Below are 17,618 nucleotides of genomic sequence, written 5' to 3' on the forward strand. Positions count from 1 at the left end.
GGATCGTTCTACCAAACATGTTTCCCATATTTTAAATGGGATTCACACAACCTCCCTCAACTGTGACAACATATTAAAAGTACCCCCCCAACCATCCACCCCCATGGCAGGTCCTCAGTTTCATTCCCAATGCTCTCAATGGCAGTGCCAGGAGAACCTCATGGACACGCCAGAAATGGCATGCCAAACTCTGGGGTGCGTTAAAACAGAAACCCACATGCCTAGAGCTGGATGGGAATGCAGCATGTAGCCCCAGCCCTGCATACAGAGTCAAACATCTCATTTTACCAGGACCCCCAGGGCCCTTATGCACATTAAAGTTTGAGAAGCATTGTTTCAGAGCAGGGCTGACCCCTCCTTAAGGGACGTGAGAATAAATATCTGAGGCTTTGCAGACATGTAGCCTCTGGGGCAAATATACCTCAGCGCTGTTGTGGCTGGAAAACAAACTGCTCTGGCTGGTGTGCAGAGGCTGAAGCAGTGCACAAAAGGGAGTGGAGGCTGGAGTCGACCCCCAAGCTGCCCTGAAGACCCCTGGCCCAGACACTGGACTCTGGTTCAGAATCTTCTGATTATAGGACCAGGGGGAGTGGGGCCCGAGTGGGAAGGGCCCCAGGCCTCTGTAGCCAGGCAGCACCCCCTCACCCACTCACTTGTCACCCTTACTCCAAGGGGGTTCTTGGCTACTGGGTGGGCTTGAGAGGCCTGGGGGCAGGAGGGGGTGTGAAGTCTGGGCAGCCTGACCAGGCCCTCCTCCTTACTTTTCTCTAGAAGGCAAAAAGAAGAACTGCTGGAAGCACGCAGAGGTGCTCTGCTCCATCAACTCTCGCTCCCTCCTCTCCCCGAGCTATTACCACAGCTTTGGAATGACGGAAAACTACATCATTTTTCTTGAGCAGCCTTTCAAAATGGATATTCTCAAGATGGCGACGGCATATGTCCGGGGAGTGAGCTGGGCATCCTGCCTGAACTTCCACAAGGATGACAAGGTAAGGCCTTCCTGGGCACACACAAGGCACGCCCCTAGAGCAAGGTGTCCCCAAAGGCAGACTCTGAGGTGGAAGTCAGCACGCAGGAGCAAGGGAGGGAGCTACCATGCAGTCTCTCCAGAGACTTCACCTGGCTTTTCCAGAGAGTTCTGAAGCTGGGATGAACCTTCCCAGTAGTCCCAAATCAGGGCAAGTGTGATAAGAATTTATACTCTCAATTCAGTGACAGTAAAGAGGATTGTCTCCAGAAGGGAGTATGACTTTAGGCCAGGCCACTCTCAGGAGCCAAGGGAGTCCCGAAGGGCCCGCTCCTCAGGGCTGACCAATATCTGGGCTCCTGGCAGGCTCCACCAGCCACTGACAAGACCCTTTCCACATCCCTGAAGCCAGTGTGTAATGTCAGGGGTCAGAGAGCAGGGACCATGGATGATTTAGACATCACAGTGACAGAAAGTTCTGTTCAATGGTACAACAGAAGCATCATCAATTCAGATACACCAAGTGTCTAAGTATCTGTCTGAGCATGCGTGTGTGTGTGTGTGTGTGTATACATAGGCCTGAGTCATTGTATGTCTATGTGCATATATGCATATATGCACAGGTGTCTGTAGATGTATGTGGATATATGTAAATGTGTGCTTTTTTCCTGTTGTTGCTTGTGAAAAGTATCAAGGGATTTCTCAGTGGATTAAATGCTTAAGTATATAAATAATACCCAAGCACAGAGAGCAGTGTATCACACCCTCTTCTGCCCCCCACCCACTCCCCTCTTCAGAGGAAAACATCCATTCATTGCCTTCCTCCTCTTTCTTTTTTTTTTTTTAAACACTTTTTTTTTTTTATTTATAGAGGCATGTTTTTATTTATTTATTTATTTATTTATTTGTTTGTTTGTTTGTTTTGTTTATACAAGCACTGGGTACAGTCAGAAGCGCGGGAGGGCAAGAGAATTCACCAGAGCCAGAGTGGGGAGCAGAGCAGGCAGAAGGACCGAAGTACACTGCTGAGGGGAGCAGCGGGCGGCAGGAGAGGTCTGCGCGCCATGTGGGACCCTCCTCCGGTGGCCGGGGAGCAGCCGGGGATCGAACCGCTGCGCCGCAGAGGTCGCCGGCAGCTTCGCAACCCAGCGCTCAACCGCTGCGCCACCGGGGAGGCCCACCTTCCTCCTCTTTCTATGCCTCACTCATATCTTTATGTGTCCGTCTCAGCTACTCACTCTAAGACCTATCCCCTCTCCTCAAGGAGGAGAGTGAGGTGTTTGAAGAAACAAAGACCTATACGAGGTCCCTCCTCTCCTCAAAATCTTCTAATTGCTTCCATCTTCCTCCGAATATAATCCGAAGGCTTCACTCACCAGCCTGTGTATCCCTACACGCCCTTGTCCCCAGCACTGGCCACCCGCCCTCTCACCCTCCTGCATCTCCTGTATCTCAAACCAGCCAAACACGTTCCTGTCCCGGGACCCTTGCATTTTCTGTCACTCCATCAGGACTGTTTCTCCCCAGGTGGCTTCTTCCCCCAGTATGTCCAGGTCTCCAGGTACCTGATGCCTGAGGCCTTCCTTGACTGAGATGCTTATAAGAGCACCATCTGCTCCATTTCCTCAGTGTACTCATGTCCCTGGCAGGGTTTATGCTGGATTATTGGTATTGGCTTCCCCCCGCCACTGGGATAGAAACTCCATGATAGCAGGGGATTGTTTTTATTTTGTCTCCCCAGATCCTGAGAAAGGAAGGGGGGCCCTCTCTGTATGTGTGCAGGTGGGTGAGTGGTGCAGGGGGCTAGCAGGGCAGCCAGCTGAAGTTGGACTTGCTCCACAGTCATTTTCCCAAGTGGCTGAGCGCCCCCGAGGGCAGGGCAGATGGCCCTGGGGATAGCTTTGGAGGGGAACTTTCAGAGAAGTCCTTGCGGCTGATCTGGGCATTGGGAAACGGGAAAGAAAAGGCACAAAATAATGACCCTGTATTCACCTCTCCATGCCTGACCCCCTCACTCCCATGATTCTATCAAAGCCTTCCTCTTGCTTCTGGGGCTGGAGAGGTAGAGCCAAGTATGCCAGTAGGAGACAGCAAAAGAACAGCCTGGAATGTCTAACAGACATTCTTACAAAATGAGGATGGTTGAGCCAGAGTTGCCCAAAGAAAGAAACACACACACATATATACTCACACATGTACTCACATCTGCATCCATGCATATACACACAGACACAATCACACACACACATGCATGCATACATACTCACACAAAGACACACACATACTCACACATGTACTCATTTCTGCATGCATACTTATACAAAGACACAATTACACACACATACATATATACTCACACTTAGACACACACACATACACATGCACTCACACCTGCATGCATACACATACACATAGACACAATTACACACACATGCATACATATATACTGACACACAGGCACACTCACACACAGACACATAGACACAAATACACACATACATGCATATATATACTCTCACACATGTATACACATACATGCATACTCAGACTCATTGACAGGCAAATACACACATGCCTACTCTAACACACATGCACAGATACATGCACAGAAACACAGGTATACACACAAATACAAGGCTCTCATACGTACATACACAGAGACACACACATACATGTGCACATGCATACACACACTCACATATATACTCTCTTTTGGATTTGGCAACTGCAATTGCAGGCAGGGCTAGTCACTACCCAGAGCAATATCCCCTGAGACACCCAGGGTGTGTATGGAGCCCCGAGCCCCATGTGGGCTCCTTCACTAGAACCCGTCATGCACACAGCAGTCCTCCAGGGCAGGTGGTTGCTGTGGCAGCCAATCAGGATGAACCAGTAAAGGCATTACAATATAAGGCGGAGTTTGGGAGAGGGGATTCAGAAGGACAGGGGGGCCTTCAGGGTTCTAGGGAACCTGGCTATGGATGAAGCCCGGCAAGACCTAGAGCTCTGGCACCTGCAAGGTTCTCCTCCACTTGGCCATTGCTAGGGAGTTGCCATGTCGCTACATCACAGTCAAGTGAAGGAGAAGGGACAGTGCACCCTCAGGGGCCTCCCCCAAATACTGTCCTCCTGGTAATACAGAGGCCCCACGGTGACGCTTCCCTCCTCTCTCTCAGAAAGAGCTGATCACAATACAATCACCAGTTTCCATTTCTGAATGCTTCTGCCAGGCTGGCCCTCTGGGCAGCTCCAGGGTCACCAGCTAGGTGGTGTGTGGCCCTGTTGGGTCTCACCCTATGCCCCATGCCACCGTGCCGGGTCATCAGAGGGACAGCTGACTGCTGGGTGTTTATCTTCTTTCAGACTTACATTCACATCATTGACCAGAGGACCAGGAAGCCTGTTGTGACCCAGTTTTACACGGGCCCCATGGTAGTCTTCCATCATGTGAATGCCTACGAAGAGGACGGCTGCGTTGTGTTTGACGTCGTGGCCTATGAGGACAGCAGCCTTTACGATTTCTTCTACTTAGACAACCTGACCCAGAACTTCAAGGACAACACCAAGCCCACCTCCATCCCTATTCTCAAGAGGTTCGCTGTGCCCCTGCATGTGGACAAGGTAACACACTATTTGGTGTTTTTTCATCTATTTGTATATCTCAACAGCTTTCCCTGACATTAAATCTTCCTTTTAAACATGTATCTGACATGGCAGGGGTGCGTCACCATTTGCTTACCCAGTGCCTTACTGTTGAGTAGCCCCATTCTTGCATTAAAAACGACCACTAGGGCCTCCCCTGGTGGCGCAGCGGTTGACTGCTGTGCTGCGAAGCTGCCTGCAGCCTCTGCAGCGCAAGTTTGATCTCCGGCCACCGGCGAGGGTCCCACATGGCATGGCTCCTGCCGCGCCCGCTGCTCCCCTCAGCAGTGTATTTCATCAGTCTGCCTGTTCTGCTCCCCACTCTGGCTCTGGTGAATTCTCTCACCCTCTGGCGCTTTTGACTGCACCCAGTGCTTGGATAAATAAATAAATAAATAAATAAATAAATAAATAAATCTTAAAAACAAAAAAACAACCACTAGGCCAGATGTTATCCTCAATTAAGGAGATGCTGCCCAGGTTCTGGGCTTGGTTTCAGAGGCTACAGAAGCTTCTGGCTCCAGGACTCACTGACTTCATGCCTTAATTAATTTAAATGAAACTGAATTCAGTGCAATTACATTTTGATGGCTCATATTTGCTAAAGGCCCTGTATCTTCCAGGCACTTTGCTAAGCATTTTATTTTCCTTACCTCACTTAATGACCAAAACAACCTATGGGAAAGGTCCTCATATTAGCGTCATTTCACAGATGAAGAAACTTGCTAGGCTCACAGAGGTTAAGGACAGTGCCCAAGGTCACACTGCCCAGTGTAGCAGAGGTAGCACTGGCACCTGCACCAGCCTTTCTCTTGATCCATACCTGTAGCTGGTAAGATGTGTAACTCTGTTGTTCTCCCAGGCAGGCTGACTCCTAAAAAGAGCCCCAGACAAGACCCACTGACCGTCTTCAGGCTCCATAGGCTAGAGGAAGCTCCTATAGGAGCCTGGGGGGTGGGGGGCTTAGGGGACTTCTTCCACCATCCCTGCTGGGCTACTTCATGCAAGGATTCAGCCCAGCTCCAGCCAGAGAGCAGGGCACTGTTTAAACCCAGGTTTGTCTGACTCCAGACTTGGGGAGGGCTCCCCCTCTTCCAGCATTTCCCCATCTGCAGGCATTGTGTACCTCTGTCCTGATTTTTACCATATTTCCTGCTCTCCTCTCTATAACACTTACAAGGTCATCATTTTGCTTAAATCAACTGGCTCTTTACATAACTGCTTTGAAAGGATACATATTACTACCCGATAGAAAGCCAGCAGTGTCAGCTGCAGACAAGCATGGGCATAAAACAGTGGAAATAAAGCAGAGGTCTTACGCCCTAGCAGACACTGTTGCTTGCCAAGACCTGAGCTCTGTCAAAAAGAAACTTGTAAAGTGTTGGGTGTCAAAGGCATGGTAGAACCTACAGAGATGCTCTTCTTGACCCCAGCCAGAAAGATTGGAAGAAAGGGCTTAACTTTCTACCTGTGTGATTCAGGGCTTTTAAATGAATGGCTGTGTCCCCCAACAATCATCACTTGGGTCCCTGACCCCTACACCCTCACACTGGGAAGTACCACAGAGTGGTGACTTGGATGGCAGCTCCAGATTCCAGGGAGCTGGGGAGGTGTCTCAAAGCAAACAGGTGGAAATCATGAGGCCGCACCCCACCTCACGCCAACCTCAGCTGGGGATGATGCACCGAGAAGAAACACTCCCTCCCACTACCCACACACCAGGGGATTTTATAACCTTTTATCAGGCTCGAGAAGTGATTTCCTTCCTAGGAACCAAGCTAAGAAGTTGAGCGCATACATTTTAAAAATGAGCCATCTGCTGCTTTGAAACAGTAAAGAGCCAGCCCTGGGAAAGGTAGCTCTGGCCACGCTTTTTAATTGCATTTTATTGTCCCTTAAAAATGTCTTCTCGCTTCACTTTCAAGTCACGCCACCTGCATATTGAAATTGGAAGGTTGAGCAGGTGGACGTGGCCTCTATGGCCAGATGCAGAGGCTCCCATTTCAGCCTCTGCAAAAAGGCAGGAATCTCCTGGGATCTCCAAGAACACGCCTGTGCTCAGCCCAGGCCAAAGGAGGCAGAACCTCCAGGAATGGGGGCCTGAGAAGGGTGTGGTCTCAGAGCCCCCAGGGGATTCCTAGGCCAGCCAGGGAGGAGCCTCAGAGTCTGGCAAACTGCTTAAGTTTCAGGCCCCAGACCCTCTACTGCCCTTTGTAGAGCCTCGTGGCACCCACAGCTCATGGCTCAACATTAACTCAAGTATAAGGACCCCATTCATTGCCCTCTTCCTGTTGAAGCTCAGGGAGGCCAGGACTCTGCCTTGTAGGCAGTTTGTCCCCAGCACCTATGCCAGGCTTTGGTTTTCACTTTAAATGAATGAAAGAAAACCATGAAACAGGGCCTCTAATAGGACACGAAGTGTTCCTGTAGCGTTTGGAAAGTTTCCCAAGTGGAAAGTCCTTTCCACACAGAGTGGGCCAGAGTAGAGTAAATTTAAAGTCTGAATCCTCCCAACTGCCCTAGATTCTCTTGCGTTTGGGCCAATTGGGGTCAAAGGAAGGGAGGGCCTGTTGGCAGCCTGTACCTGTTTATGGAAGGTATGTGGGGACTGTCTAAGGCAGGCCCCCCCACAGGGGTGTGGGTGCGTATAGCAGTCCCAGGGCTGTCCTGCCGGGCCCTGCCTCTAGGGGGGGCCCTCGAGCACCTGACTTCCATGGCAGCCATCACCCGGGCCCCAGAGGGGTGCTTTCAACTCCTCACTCAGTAAGTAAGTTTGCTGCGTGTCTCTAGATGCAAAACTGAAGAGCCAGTAATTGGAGAAGCTGCCGTTTGCTGAGTGCACACTCTGTGCTAGGCGCCATGTAACAGGCCTTTTCTGCTCTTAGTCCCCAACCAGAGTGCCCTGAGCTCTGGGTCTTGGCACTTTGAAGAGCCCCGATCTGGCCTTTCCCCAGCAATATCCCTTATACATGGGCGGGGGAGGAGGGCTAGAGGAGGGAATCACAGGGTCAAGGGGTCATGCCCATTTAGAAGGAGTCCTCCCCCTCAGTCATGAGCTAGACACTTGCGGGCCTTAAATCCCCAGCCCAAAAAGCTGCTTCCAGGGCCTGCCTCTGCCCTCCTAAAGACAGGTGGTGCCACTGGTGTGTCCACCTCAGCCCACGAGGGGACCAGGGCTAGAGGGCTAGCCGTTGATTTGGTGATGTTGGCCGGGCATCCATGCTGTGGGAGAAGGGACAGGGACAGGGAATAGGAGCCCAGGTCTGGAGACTGTCTCTCTTCCGCCATCTTCTTCCAACTCAGAATGCCAGGAACCCCCCCACCAATTCTAAGCAAACACTAGTCCTTCCAGACCAGCACTGTGGATAGAATTTGCCAAAATGAAACATTCTCTCTCGGTGCCATACAGTTGCCACCAGCCGCGTGTGCTGTTGAACTGTGGTCTATGTAGAGGGGGAATTGAGTTTGATTTTACTTCAATTTAACATTAAATAACTAGCGGTTGACCACGTTGGCCACTGCAGTTCCTCAGCATTCTGAAGCATTACGTTTCAAGGTAGGGAGAGCAAACAGTTTGCTTGAAATATTTGGATATAGGGTTAGTAGACATCCTGTCCTGGGTCCTGTGAATTTCAGGGACTGTTGAATGCTTTGCACATTTCTCACCTAATTGGTAGGACACCCCTCTGAATTATTTATCATCCCCATGGAGGAGGGAGAAAGGCCTTTGCTGACATTGCAGAATTATCCATGGGATTTGAGTTGGGTCTGGAAGGAATGTCTGTCCTGCTCCAAGCTAACGACAACGTGCCTGGCCCTGGACCCGGTGTTTTCATAACCAAGATTTAATTTAATCCTCACTATAATCCTCAGACACAGGTCAAAGTAACCTCGCCTATCCTCACCTTGTACTCACCACCCATCCCAAAACTATAAATCATCCCTTTATTTAATAAACAATGAAGCAGCCTCCATGAGGCCCAGGGGTCTGATCAGGTTCATAGAGAAAAGCCAGGAGTCAGATCTCACACCCAAAGCCAGTGTTTGGGGGCTTTACTGAAATGCTGCTGCTGCTTATGGGAGTCCCTCGGGTTTAGGGATTTCAAGCAAGCTGCAGGATTTGTAAAATTCTGGCTGGAATGCAGTTTCTTCCTGAAACCAAGCATGTTGGCTGCCGCAAGCAACCGAGTCATGTTGGTTACTGCTGTGTGTGGAAAAATTCACAGTTTATCCCTCGACCAGTCTGACCAGTTTCAGGCTAGAGTTACAGGCCTGCTCTGCAGATCGGCTCCCTGAGAATCAAGCCCGGGACATGTACAAGAGGCTGGTTGCTGTCACGTGCCTAGCCAGGTACTAGGCAGGGCCTCCCACCGAGGTGGTGTCTGGGGAAGGAAGGTGGAGGCGTTCAGACTTGTGTTTATCAACGTCGACGATGTGCAGGGCACTGGGCAACTGCTTCTTGCACTTCATCTCGGTGAATGCTTAATCACCACCCTGCAAAGCACGTGTTTTGCCCCTTGGCAGTTGAAGGAAGAACTTATTGAGTCACGCATTCAACCCGAGGACTGACTATGTGCCATGCACTGAACAAAATCTGGTCTTGGCATTCAGAGGGGAGACAAGCATAAAAGAAGGAAGCAGCACCCTGAAGGAGATATGACAGCATGGGACAAGTGCCTTGGAGACACTGCAGATTGAGTTATTAGAGGATGTTTGCTTAGGGACTGGCAAGATGGGACCGACCAGCATCAAGGCCTTTGCACCTGCTTTTCCCTCTGCCCGCAGTGCACCTGTTTCTGAGCAGAAACATGGCATTGTGAAGGTCTGGGCCCATGCTCTGCTTCTCCCAGAATCACCTTGGAAAAGCCACTTTCCTTCTCTGGTCCTGTTTTCTCTTCTGTAATTTGAGGGTTTGAACTTAACACATGGCAAAGTATTCCTGCAGTAAATTTGCACCCCCCTCACCACGTTCCCAACAAAAACCTGTTTCTTAATAGGTTTTGTTTCATTGAATAGGTTCATTATAAAAACCCAGCAGCAGCAAACATCATCTGGCACCAACTGTTAACCCCATCCTCTTGTGAGCCTCTCGTCAGATGATTTTATTTAATCTGTGCAGTTACTCAGCGATGCATATACTGTACCTCCCTCCACAGAGGCAGAAACAAGATGCTAAGTAACTTGTCCAAGGTCCCAGAGCTGGAATGTGGGGAAACAAGGAATAGCAGATGCTCATTAAATATTTAATCGGTTGTGCTCAAGCCCCATCCTGGGTCACGGATGCTGGTAATGGTGAAGGCACCGAAAGAGTGAGGTCTGCTTGTAACTTGGCACCAAGGACTGCCCATGAAAGATAGTCTTCTCCCAAGTAATTGTGATGGCATGTGGGCTTTTTTTTAACAGTGATTCCTTTTCAGAAAATACTGAAAATATGTAAATAAGCATAGAAAAAGAAATGAAAATCCCCAGAATCTGCTCCCCGTGTTACTATTAATATCTGGTCTATTCCTCCCGGACTCTCTTTAGTATATACATTTTTTTGAATGTGGTTGAGCTCAGATGGCATATGCAATTTGCTCTGCTGTTTTTTCCACTCAGGATGCTCACATGAGCACTCCCCGTGTCATTATGAACTATTTCTAAATAGCGTTTTCTACATGAATCATCCGGTATTTAAAAAGTGAGGACTTCTTACTACATTACTTTCACCTGTGAGGGATGAGGCAGCTCCAACAAGGAGTCAGCGTTTTGGGGCTCCTGTCTGACCACCTCCCAGCTTTGCTACCTTGGGGAGCCAGTTCAAATAGCTGATCCTCACTTTGAACTGAGAATAAAAACACCAAAAATAGAGTAGCTGCTTCCTGTGGTTAACGTGAGGCCAGAACAAGCTAAAGCATTTTCCCAGCATGAACAGCATAGCAAAGATGGGGGCTGGATAACACATTTTCATGTTTTGGGGAACTAATTCTTCCAGGATGCAGAAAAGGGCTCCAATTTAATAAAACTGGCTTCTACAACAGCGAAAGCCCTGAAGGAAGAAGGTGACCAGGTCTACTGCCAGCCGGAGGTGCTCCGTGAAGGTAAAATGAAGGTGTCCTCTCTCTGTGCTTTTAGGGATGGGCAGAATTTCAGAATGACCCCTGCTCTTTACATGATTCCTCCTCCCACGCGGAGAACCTGCAGGGGGATGAAGGATGAGAGATGGAGTAGGCTCTTGGGATGCCCCCCGTGGAAAGCATTCAGGGACAGTTGTCTTCTGTCTCTTGAGACACCCTCACAGGAAGACTCTGGGGTGGACTTTCATGGAGAGCCCTCTTTTGAAAGCTGCGGTGTATGGAACAGGCACAGCCCCTTTGGTTTCTTGCCCTAGTTCCTTCACAACACCCTGCAGTGTAGGTGTTACTGGATCCTACTATGGCCTGGAACAGAGGCCATAGCAACTTGCGCTTCTGAACCTGGGGCCACAAGACATGGAGCCTGGTCATTTTTGGAGTCAGGAGCTAGGCATGATGGGGTGTTGAACATTTCCTTGGCCTTGACCCCACTAGGTGCCAGAAGCACCTCCACCCTGAATTGGAACCACCCAAAATGTACCCAGAGCCCCATGAGGGGCTCTCAGTTCAAAGTGAGGAGGGGGGTTACCACTGCCCTAATTGAAAACAACAGGCCCCCTGAGGCAGGGGCCTTGTTTCTGTGTTCTGCCTGTCACCAGCATAGGACAAAAGTCTAGCTGAGAGAGGTGTATGCTCAACATTTACGTGGGGAGCAAAAGATTGGTCCAGGGGCACTCAGCTAGAGAGCAGCAGGATGTGGTCCAAACTGAGACCCTTCTCCCGCGTCGGCTGCCCCACGCCTGCCAGGTGCCAGCGTCTGCAAGGGCATGGTCTTGGGACATCTCCTAGGACCAATGGGTATTTGCCCACCAAACACCACTTCTGTCAACCACACCCCATGCGAACCTGGAACGGGTTCTGGGTGGCACCCGGGCCTCTCAGCATATCTGAAACAACAAGACCAGTCCTCATCCCTGGTCTGAAGGCATCAGCTTCCCTTCCATCTCCACGCACCTGCCACATGGAGTGGGCAGATGCAGGCTTCCAACATTATGGTCTTTTTGTTTCTGGGAAGAGAATTCTTGCTTCTTGTTGCCACCTTAGGCAATACTGAAAAAGATGACAGTAGACAAAATCCTCATAAGCCATCCACCCGTGACCACCCTTTTGAACCTACCTCCCAGTCTCCTGTCCTGCAGTGCACTTTGGGCATCTGTCAAGCCCTCTCCTGGGGGCTTCACACATCCTCTCCTTTCATTTCATCCTGACGGTCTCATCCTATTTTGTTAACATTCTGTGAGTTCACCCACATACAGGGAATGACTTGGGGCCTGACCCATTGTCAGGGCCTGGCAAGAGGTAGCCATTATTAGAACCTCTCAAAGAGACACATGTTCTTGTTTCAGAGCAGAGAATAATCCTTTAACTTGCCCACTGGCAGGCAGCAAAGCCAGGATCTGACTTGAAAGCCCTTAACCTCTGCATTTATGCTTTCAAATGTGTACCAGACCATCTAGAATGTTCTGGGATGGCTTCTTCCACTTCATGAATGTAGGCTGAGTATTTTCCCACATCCTAGAGATCCTTCAAGAGCGTGGATCTTAATAAACATGCAGAATTTGCAGGGGTGAATCATCTTTTACATAACCAAGTGCCTCTGGCTGGCCATTGACTGGGTGGGGGGAGGGGGCCCTACAGTTGGGTGGAAGACTCAGTTCTACTCTGGGGCCAATGGCGGCATCTTTTTCTGATTTAAGTAGATGGTTGGTCACTCCTCCTGGTGATCAGGTTCATCTGTCTCTTGGAAGTTTCAGGATTACTGGTCAGGGGGAGCACACATTTTCCCAACTTCATGGTCCATTCTCAGCCCCCCAGGACCTAATAAACATTCCTGTTCTGAAGGCCTTTTCAAGAGGCCTACATTTGACTCCATCCTAGCTTACTCTTTCCTTGAATATTCCGTTTTCACTGACCATTGGCTCCAATTACCTGGGTTATTTCATAAGAGGGAGCTTTTACTTCTTATTTAGACTTAGAAATTTAATTTGACACGACAAGCATTTATAGATATATAAGTGTTTATATGGGCAAAATTTTAACACTTTGCAGATAGCAAAAAAAAAATAGATATAATGAGAATTTTACAGAATGAAAAACATAGCCAACGAAATATAAATTGTGAGGAGGTGATAATCTCAGTCTAAACTTTGTCTCTTCGTTTGTTACATAGTAGAGATGATTCTATAACCACCCCTTTTATACATAATCTTATGTTATGAACACTTTCCCATGTTACTAAAATTTTTTTGAAACATTATTGTTAAATAATGTCATTATATGAACTCACCAGGAATATTTAATTAAATTATTCCCCATTGACACTCCTTTCCATGCATTCAGAAATTTCTTTTACACCCACACACAATACCTGCCCATGAGGCCTTTTTTTTTTTTTTTTAGAGCTTTAAGAAATTGCAGTGGACTCTGATTTTAATCATGCAGTTCTCTTTGATTTCTATCTTGGTTAATTAAAGATGTTTATACACTTAACTCAAGTCTATCTAACTTTGCTCCTGAACCTTCTAATAGAGTGGGGGTAATTATTCGAGTTTACCCCCTTCTCTGCTAGGACCACGTTTGACCCAGTACAGGGTCTGGATCAAATTCAGGGATTCTAGCCTGGGAGCTATTTTAGAAAAGGGGTACCCTACCTGGCCCAGAAGGCAGATGTCCCCACCTCTTGCTAATGGGGTCTTTATCAGCTTTGTCTTTCACCCTAGGCTTAGAGATGCCTCAGATCAATTATGCTTACAACGGGAAGCCATACAGATATGTCTTTGCTACTGAAGTTCAGTGGAATCCCATCCCAACCAAGGTACGACCCCTGTGTGATCTTGGGCTGGCTTTCCCTACAGCCATCGTGTCTGTCTGCAAAGCTGAATTTTCAGTTTTGCAGACTGTGTGCCCTGGATCAGAATAGAGAGGTCTGAGGGAAGCCCTTTGGGGACAGAATATGTCAAAATACATTTGCAGCAATAATGAACCATCCAAGAGAAAAGGGGGTGAAGCTCAGGATGGAGGTCGTGGCTGGAGTTTATCCATTGATTTCTTTATTCACTAGATGTTTCTTAAGCACCGATTATGTGCTCCACTGTGAGGATCAGGAATTGGATAGGAGGATCCCAACCCCTGCCCCAAGGAACTCATCCTCTCAAGCAGACAGGTCATAGCAGAAACTTGGAGGATTAATTTTGCTTTTTAAATTACTATTTTTTTGAACACTTAATGTAACCCAGAGACTGCTAAGTGCTGTATAGACATTACTTTACCTTAATGTCTTCACTTCTTAATAATAAAATGGAAAATTTTTTTTAATGCAAACAGTGCAGAAATGTAGAAGACAATAAAATGCAGGTTCCCACACAACCAGGTACACACCCCAAGTCACTCCCCACTAATCCTGTACCCTACAGGGAAGCCAGCCTGCCAGAGAGAGAGAGAGAGAGAGAGAGAGAGAGAGAGAGAGAGAGAAAGAAAGGAAGAAAGAGAGAGAGACGCACTTTTAAAACAACGAAGAAACTGTGTTTATTCTTTAAATGTTTGCTTTGAACACATGCATTTAATTGACATATAGAAATACTGCAATGTAATACCCAATACCAGATAGATTCAGGAATTTTATTTTAAAGGAATTCAGTGTGTATGTCAGCTTAGTGGTAGCAGGAGGACCTCTGCTTAAAGTTGGGGAGGAAGAGAGATGCTTTTGTTTCTCTTATTACACTGTCTAGCACAATCGACACCTGGAGCCCACATTTGAGGAACTGGAGCCCCCCACCCACCCCAACCTCCCAGCCCTCGGTGGTTTCCTCTCCACAGGGAAGAAGCCCACTCTCCGGGTGACTCATTCCTGTGTCTCTGCTCTTTGAATGTACAGATACTCAAATATGACCTTCTTACAAAGTCGTACGTGGAATGGGGAGAGGAACACTGCTGGCCAGGGGAACCTGTATTCGTAGCCAAGCCAGACGCGGAGGCTGAGGACGATGGTAAGACTCTGCAAAGAAGAGCCCACCCACTGTACTCTGCTTGTGACCAACCCTCAAATGGAGACAGAGTTTGAGGTTACCTGACCCCCCTCCCAACCCTGACTACATAGCTGCTGGAGTCATGCTTTGGAGCCCAGGTGTGTCTAAGCCCAAAGCTGTGGGGTTAGGGAGTCCCCAAGACCAGCCTCGGATTGGACTGAAGGATGTGCAGTTGGCACACCAAGAGCTGCTGTACTCTGGCTCACGGCTTATCACAGCCTAAGGAGGCAGGTTAAAAGAGAAGAGGCACAGGGGGTGGCACCCAGGAGAGTCCCAGGCCTGGACTTCCAGGTGTCCCCAGGGAGTTATGGACACCCCTGACTTCTCCCAGCAGTATCCATGGAGTATCACCAACCAGGCCAGCTCCCCCAAGCCTTGGTGTCAGAGGCTTTTCAGTGTCTGGTCATGTAGACATGGTTGGCTGTCTATGGGGTTGACCTTTAGTCTTCAGCCCCTCTGAAGGTCAAGCTGATACCTTGTGGCCCAAAGTCCCCACCTAAATCACTTTCTGGGGAAATATGATGTGACCCAGGGGAAATAGACACCTGTCAGGCAGATCATTCCATGGGCTCAGAGGTTACCTCCAGGGCAAAGGTTGGGCCTCCCTTTGGGCAAGATGATACACTTTTTACTATACAATAGCCTACTTCCTTCCCACTGAACAGCCCCATACCCTCCCAGAGCATAGAATCTTGGTTCTAAAATCCATTGCAATGACTGAGTCAGAACCCTTCATGCACCCTAATGTGAACCATTTTTGTGGAGCACCTGAAATCTGTGGACCAAATGGTCCTTTCCCTTCTTCATTCTGCCTTTGCCCCAGAAATGCCCTACCTACACCCCTGGGGATGCCAAGGAGCATAACTAGAAACAGGGGTGGGGCTACCCACACCTGCAGGGAAGGGCGGGCTACCCCAGGAGCCTGCCAGCTGCTTGCCTCAGGTGAGACGGGAGTGGTTTTCTACCTGGGCCACAACTTCCTATTGATTCTGCACAGCATGGCTCACCAGGCAGGGGACCAGTCACTGTCATGTGTCACTGTGGGTATCACCTCCCACTGAGCTCAGCCTCCCGCCGGGCTGGGCCATAGCTTCCCTTGTGGACAGGAAGCCCACATTCTTTTGTGAGCAGGAAGCAGCACTGTGTCCACGTCACCAAAGGAGAGGCCCAGAGATGGAAGGAGCTTGTTCAAGTTCACATGCCCAGAGCCTCCAGAGGTGGGATTTGAATCCCAACTGATCTAACTCAGTTGTGTGCAACCACTCAGACCGGGGAGGTTTGGGGGAGGAATCATGAATGTTTGCTGGAAGTTCGCATTCATGAATGTGCTTCTGTCCCCTGAGAGTCAGTGCTTAGGAGGCTTCTGTTTTACAGAGGAAAGCTGAGGGTGTCAGTATTATGTGGCTTGTGCCAGACTATTATTCGACTATTACTGATGCAAGCTTAGCTGAGGGTCAATGATGAGGTTCAGTGCAGACTGGAAGCTGATTCTCTTGAACTGGAGTTTCTAAATGGTAGAAAAATAGCCATTCCTCAATGCATGAATAATTTACAAAGTTCTTTCATAATTCGCCATGCAAGAGAATCTCTCTGCTATCCTGTGAGGGTTGGGGGGTTATCTCCATGCTCCTGATGAAGAGGCTGAGGTTCAGAGAGACTCCGCCTGGGCTGGAACTGGGTCAGCTCTCTGGCCTTTCTGTTCTGCTCACACAGAGTGTCCAATTCACTGCCCTTCTGTTTTGATGAACTACTTTAGTTCAAATAGGACAGGGAGAAGACTGAGAAATGTATCCCTCCACTTTTACTAAGTGTCTTTTCTTATTTCTCCAAAGGAATTATCTTATCAGTGGTTCTCTCTACCACTCCCCAAAAGCATCCTTTTCTGCTTATTCTGGATGCCAAAAGTTTTACAGAATTGGCTCGCGCATCCTTTGATGTAGAAATGTACATGGACCTCCATGGGTTATTCATCCCGGCCCCAGATTGGGAAGCAGAGTTGGAGTGTCCTCCCATGGAAGCTTCACTTGACTATGCGGCCTCAATGTCCTGACAAGGTAGAGGCTGGGTCTGGAAGAACAGCACTACTAGCAGGCCCCCACCAGCCCAAGGCCTTGGAACAAGAGCTTCCGTTTCACTTTGCACTTACTCTGTCCATGGTGGCTTTGAGAAAAAACTGTGGAGATTGAACTTCTACGGAGAAGTTATACTGATCATCTTCTTGTACTGATCATCAAAACCTTCTTTGAAAGTTCATCGGTTGTTTATTCATCAGCTCTAGCACTCTAGGAAAGCTTGCTTTATCAGAAAGACTGTAACCATGATTCAAAAAACTGCACTGTATCACGTAAACTCTTCTTAGAACAAAAATCATGGACTTATTAGAGAAATAGCTGAGTATTTCTCATCGCTTTTTCTCCCTGCCCTTCTCTTCCTGGCCTCACTCTCTTTTTTCCAGTCACCTAACTTGTGTGTCCAGCAGTTCTGGCTTTCTCAACCATGCCGTTTTGGTAAATCGTGTGGCCAGGGAGGCATGTTGCTTTGTGGTCAATCTGTGAAAGGTATGGCATAATATAAAATAATAAAAACTTGAAAGTCTATTCAGACCTTATTCTGTTTTACATGGCTTCTTTCCTCTGAAGTTCTTCTAAGGCAATAAAATCAAGTGGTGGAGCTAGGTGTCTCATTGGACAGCCAAGGGAGGACAGATCTTATGGGGCATCCCCTTATAGGAGGGGCAGAGAGGCTGGACACTGACCTGGCTGGCCACGGTCCAGGGCTAGGATTCAGGATTGTATACCAGGGCCAGGGCTGGCCTGAGGAGTTTTTGCCTGATGCTGAGAACCTGGGCTATGAGCCACACCAGAGCACATG

The 17,618-nt window shown here is 48.6% G+C and overlaps 1 protein-coding gene across 1 annotated transcript in view; it reads left to right on the forward strand.

Moving 5' to 3' along the window:
- Window positions 1-17,355, forward strand: part of BCO1 (beta-carotene oxygenase 1) — a 68,709-nt gene extending 51,354 nt beyond the window's left edge. The window contains exons 11-16 of the mRNA XM_037516214.2: window positions 772-989; window positions 4,331-4,588; window positions 10,584-10,689; window positions 13,443-13,537; window positions 14,597-14,708; window positions 16,580-17,355. Of these exons, the coding sequence (XP_037372111.1) occupies window positions 772-989; window positions 4,331-4,588; window positions 10,584-10,689; window positions 13,443-13,537; window positions 14,597-14,708; window positions 16,580-16,797 (1,007 nt within the window). The 3' untranslated portion in view covers window positions 16,798-17,355. The remainder of the gene's footprint in view (window positions 1-771; window positions 990-4,330; window positions 4,589-10,583; window positions 10,690-13,442; window positions 13,538-14,596; window positions 14,709-16,579) is intronic.
- The last annotated feature ends 263 nt before the right edge of the window (window positions 17,356-17,618 follow it).

Source organism: Talpa occidentalis, unplaced genomic scaffold (assembly GCF_014898055.3).
Source record: "Talpa occidentalis isolate TD23 unplaced genomic scaffold, MPIMG_talOcc4v2.1 talOcc4.17, whole genome shotgun sequence".
Classification (NCBI taxonomy): domain Eukaryota; kingdom Metazoa; phylum Chordata; class Mammalia; order Eulipotyphla; family Talpidae; genus Talpa; species Talpa occidentalis.